We start from the raw sequence: 5164 nt of genomic DNA, 5'->3' as shown, positions 1-5164 counted from the left end.
GGGAAGGTCTCAATCGCAACGAGGGCGAGAGAAAAGAATTAGTGTTAGTTGTTAGTCAAACTCGACAAGACATCACATCTCGTGCCTACGTATCTCATCTGGACATGAGAATCAGAGTTGCCGTAGTTCGGCTAAACTATTCCTGTTGGTTTGTGTTTTTTAAGTGGATAACGTCACTACGCAATCTACCGGATGCTCGACCTTTGGAGACTTACTCACCTGTAGTAGAAGGAGTTGACGTATCCTTAAGAGGGGATAATGTTTGTTTGTGTTTTAGGAAAGCTCAAGCAAGAAAGGAAGTCCTATACGCAGGAACCGTGCTACCTTAATTGACATGCAAACGAGACTACGCGGAGTCTAGCAAACCTAGGGGATACAATCACACCACACAAACATATACAGCATGAAATAAACACACCAACAAGGGGGCTCAAACATCGGGGCTAGGCTTTAGTCGAGGGGTCATATCAACCTCAACAAACAAGCCTCTGTATCGGGGTCAGGTTAGCTCTTAACCTTGCCATTGAGGGGCTAAGGTGAAGCTAGATGAAAGGTGATGAGGGGTGTGCCTCATTGCTTCTATCTCAGGTCCGAGAGAGCATCAGACAGGGGAGCGTGGGTCCAGAATGGGGGGACCCTTCTACGCTCAGGACATAGACTCGACTGTACAATGTACAAGATCTTGGGCTTGGATCTCAATGCTACAACCATGTAATGGGAGCAAGGAGAAGACTCACAGAATAGTGGGGGATAGATTGCTTATCCCTACCTTCCACCAATTGCCTCAAATGAGGACTTTTCCTGCTTGGGACAAATATAAACATACACAATCATTGCCTCTTAAGGAGGACTTCAGACATTTGCCCGGCCCGGTAACAGCCGGGTCTCCAGACTACATGAAGTTAGAAAGTTATACCTCTATGCAAGTTGCTTAAGCAAAGCAAAGCAAAAGTTCACAAGGAACTGAGCAACTAAAGTACCTGTGTAAATAGCTAACCAGTCAGTACACAATTCAAACAAACAATCAACAGTCAATATCACACAAACAGACAAATCCAATCAGACAACAATGAGCGATCCATGAACACAAGTGAATCCTCCATTAAGGCCTACAAAACACACAATTGTTAGCCAACAACAACAAATGGTTAAGCTCAAATGAAGGAGCATCATCACTCATGGAGATGTATTCTTGAACCTGAAATCACAATTCAAATGATAAGTCCAAACCACTAGGTCGAAGCCTAGGGTCAACAGAGGGAAAAAAATCCAGAACAGAAGCTCAAACTCCACATGAAGCTCATTTAATCAAATACTAACATGTCCTAAAATTAAGGGAGCATGCAAAATCGAGTTATCTCTAAGCCTAGGGGTAGAATGGTCATTTCACAATTAATGGATTAATTTTGAATTAAATTTCTATTATGAGACCCTAATTAGAATCAATTAAATTCTATACTATCCTAATTATTCTAAAACAAAACTCCTAAGAGATTATTTAACTCTAATCCTAAAATTAATGTTTCAAATGACTTCTATCAACCACTAAAATTCTAAGTAGCTTCTAAAATCTATTTAAACTAATCCTAGAATTAATTCTAAATCAACAGTATTTCTAATGGTCCACAATTAATCCTAAAATTAATCTTTAATACTACTTCAAATGTTTTTCTTTATGGAAAATCTAAGTTTGATAATTCCTAAAACTCTGTTTAGTTCTAGTGACTAATTAGCTCTAAGACCAAATTTTAATACCTAATTAAAGTCCTAAGAACTAATTAACTAGCCTATTAATCTGAGATCTAATGCTTCTACATAATCCTAATCCTTCTAATCAGCATCTAACCATCTGGAACATAGAAATACACATGTGAGGAAGCGTATAGGTGAAGTCCAGGAAGAATCCACCAAACGCGCTTTTCGCAAAAGCTACACAGGCAAATGAAGCGCTTGCCGTTGACAAAGTGCTTAAAGAAAACTCCATGCGAACATCACATTCGTCATCACCCTAACATTCACCAGCAAACATCGTTGTTCGCGGACACTTCACCATCTCAGATCGTTCAACAGTCTAACGCGATTCGCGTCCATCCACCATCAACAATCAACTACTCAAACTTACGAAATCAACAACATCAGCTATCCTAATCTACGGAGCCGAATCGCAACGGCATCAACAAATTACTCGAGCACGACGAAAAAGAAGAACAACAACTCACCGGCGATGACGACGGGAGGACGGATCGGCGACGGCTACGAATGGATCGGTTTTGATGTGTCGCCGCGTTCTTCTTCCTTCTGTTTCAGTGCTTGCAATCTTCTTGAATTCGGTTAGAATTTCTCCTTGCCGCGAGCTTCGCCTCCACTTGTATTCAATGCTCTTCTTCTTCTACCTTTCTTGGAGTGATTCTGGTGAGACGTTGATCGTTGGTGGCGAAGGTGTCGTGAATCGGTTACGGTGGTTGAAGATTCTACGAGGATGATCGGAGGTTGGTACAGTGAATGTGGTTGAAGAACCGAGGTGGAAGAGGAGGTTGAAGTGGTGGCTTAGCTCTGCCGTGTGGAGCTTCGAATGATGAAGCTCCCACAACAATGGAGGATGAGCGTGTACTGAAGGTGAGGATTGAGTGCAGAAGCTTCTGGGAATCAGGGGAAAATCGTTCGAACCCAATGATTGGCAATGATCGCAGCTTATATAGCACAATCCCAAGGGCAAATTGGAGAATTAAGTATGAATCATCCAGCTGGCACCTGAGTGAACGAGAAGGTGAGTTTCTACATCGTGAATTAAGTCACGTGTTATTTTTCACGAGTTTACTCTCTAAGTCATTTGCTTCAAGCTCTTTGATCCAACTATGGATATCCGTATTGAACCAAACTAGCTTATATTCAAGAACTGGTTTGTTGCTTGAATAATCACTGATTTGAATTGGACTGTCATTTGGATGATTGCTGATTTATCTGAACTGCTCTTTTTTTGATTATAAGTCTGTGCAGGTTTTTCTTTGCATCAAGACTTCTTGATATGGTTATGTGAATCTGGCTCAGTGTGGCTTCACGGTGATCTCGCTTTGTGGAGAACACATCTACCATTCAGCATTGACTTCGTCTACGGTTTGTATCCGGTATTTAGACGGTGTAACTTCGACTACAGGGTTATGTGGGCACAACTGATTGACGCTTGCCGTTCGAATTTGCCTGCAGGAATACTCTGCTCTGTAGCAGACACTCAGCGCAGTATCATCCCAGCAGCGTGATTTTTCTTGTTGTAGGATTTATTTCTGGAAGGTCAACTGTCATGAAGCCGTTCCGCTGCAGCTGTAAAGCATATTGTGTTCATGCTGTTCGTGTATTACCTCAGTTCATGCTCGTGGCAAGTGATTCTCTGATGTGGACTTCATGCTTCTGCTTATGGTCTTGTTGTACTGTGAGTTATCCAATACTCTGACTTAATTTTCCTTGCAGTTACAACTTCAATATGCTAAACCAGGTCAGTCCAGAATTCACTCTTGAGCTGATTATACCTTGCCCTGTTTTCTGTGATGGTGGAAACCCTGTTAACTGAACTTGATGATGGATACAATAAGTAATCTACTGCAAGACTGCCCTTCTTGGCTTGATCATTGATGTTGGATTGCAGGATGTTATTGGCTCGGTTTTTTGCATTAATTTCCTGACATGCTATGATGAGAGCCCTTTGTGGCATGTGAATGTTGTTGTTTGATGTTGTGTTTGTCTGTTGTAAATGCAGGTTGTTCATGATGATGGTCGTGAGGCCCATACAAGTCTGCAGCAGGTAACCATCCTTGTCATTATGCAACTGAATGCAGCTTGATCTTGCACAGTATGTCAGCTCCATTCCTTGACTAGCCTTGCCAATTGTTATGGATTTTTTTGCCGGTGTAGCCATTGGAATCACATTGGTTTCCTTTTGCAGGTTGGTGTTGGCTCGCGTTTGGAGCGTCTTTGGCTTGCATTCTCTTTCTGCATTTCACTTTGCAGGTGGCTTACTGGCTCGACTGGTTTGGCGTTTCGCTTTGTATTGTGCGGTAGATGTGGTTGTTTTGGCTTGCTGCAATTTTGTGCTCTGCAGGTTGGAGCTTGTTGTTGTTTGGCTTACGCTGTAGCAGCTTTTGGAAGTGCGTAGTTTGAATGGTGTAGCTTGATATCGTTTTGATATCTGCTGTTGGTAGCTTGTAATTCCTCACGTGTACCATCAACCTTGCACTTTGTTATATTTTTGTATTATTTAAACCATGGATGTAATGGATATATCAAAAATGGAATTAATATTTGGATAGTTTCTTTGAAATTGGATTGAATGATTGAATATGGATATCAATAGATGTTGGTTCATTTGGATGTTAACATTGAATTGGATATGGTGGTAAAAAAATGGATTTGAAAATTGGATTTAGGTATAGCTTTGTGAAAAATTAAAAATTGGTCTTAATGAATGGTTTATGGATTATGATCATGAGAAATTGGACAAATGGGCTTAAATGATTTGTGATATGGACAAGGATGGTATATGGATATTTGGTCAGACGGTTGACTTTTATGGGCCTCGGCCGACTTGGTTACGCACTGTGGACTCCTGAACCCCCAACTTTGGCCAACTTGCTACAACATGAGCCTTTAATTCACACGAGCTTTCTAGAACAACCATAGGACCTTTTCCATCATGAAAATCCCTTGCTCTCTTGCACAGATGATTTCTTCTGATCAGTCTCGCATGATAAAATGCAATATGCTATGCAATGCTAAGGCAATGTTAATGACCTAAAAAATGAAATGAATGTACAAATGGGAGGGTGCAAATTTGAGGTGCTACAGCTGCCCCTATTCAATCAGCTGGGAACCCGAACGGATGAGAGCAACGGCTGTCAGACTTTCAGGGTAAACAGGGATTGAATACCAAGTACCGTAGAAATTTGCACACTGCTGGGAATTTGTCTTTCTTGTTTTTGTTGTTTTTTTTTTTTTCAGAAGTACAAGCACCTCCAAACATCGACACACGACGAATGGGATCAGAAATCATCTCAACTAGATGCCAACGGACAACTAGGAAAAACTCAACGTTTACCAAGACCAACGGAGAGGTAAATCACCTCTACTGGGGATAACCAGGAAAGGATACAACCATACGTCAGCGGACGCAATG

At 41.4% G+C, this 5164-nt stretch overlaps 1 protein-coding gene across 1 annotated transcript; it reads left to right on the top strand.

Moving 5' to 3' along the window:
• The first annotated feature begins 1906 nt into the window (after nucleotides 1-1906).
• On the top strand, nucleotides 1907-3525 carry LOC127115929 (uncharacterized). The gene is made up of 3 exons (XM_051047342.1): nucleotides 1907-2767; nucleotides 2989-3114; nucleotides 3205-3525. Exons 1-3 carry the CDS (start codon nucleotides 2593-2595, stop codon nucleotides 3255-3257), a joined length of 354 nt encoding a protein of 117 aa, XP_050903299.1. The 5' UTR covers nucleotides 1907-2592; the 3' UTR covers nucleotides 3258-3525.
• The last annotated feature ends 1639 nt before the right edge of the window (nucleotides 3526-5164 follow it).

Source organism: Lathyrus oleraceus, chromosome 1, assembly GCF_024323335.1.
Source record: "Lathyrus oleraceus cultivar Zhongwan6 chromosome 1, CAAS_Psat_ZW6_1.0, whole genome shotgun sequence".
NCBI lineage: Eukaryota > Viridiplantae > Streptophyta > Magnoliopsida > Fabales > Fabaceae > Lathyrus > Lathyrus oleraceus.
This window is presented reverse-complemented; position numbering and strand designations above follow the sequence as displayed.

Coding starts and splice junctions, on each gene's coding strand:
- LOC127115929 (XM_051047342.1), top strand. CDS start 2,593: ATGGAGGATGAGCGTGTACTGAAGGTGAGGATTGAGTGCAGAAGCTTC. Junction 2,768..2,988: donor GCACCTGAGTGAACGAGAAG/GTGAGTTTCTAC, acceptor TTTGATTATAAG/TCTGTGCAGGTTTTTCTTTG. Junction 3,115..3,204: donor CAGCATTGACTTCGTCTACG/GTTTGTATCCGG, acceptor ATTTGCCTGCAG/GAATACTCTGCTCTGTAGCA.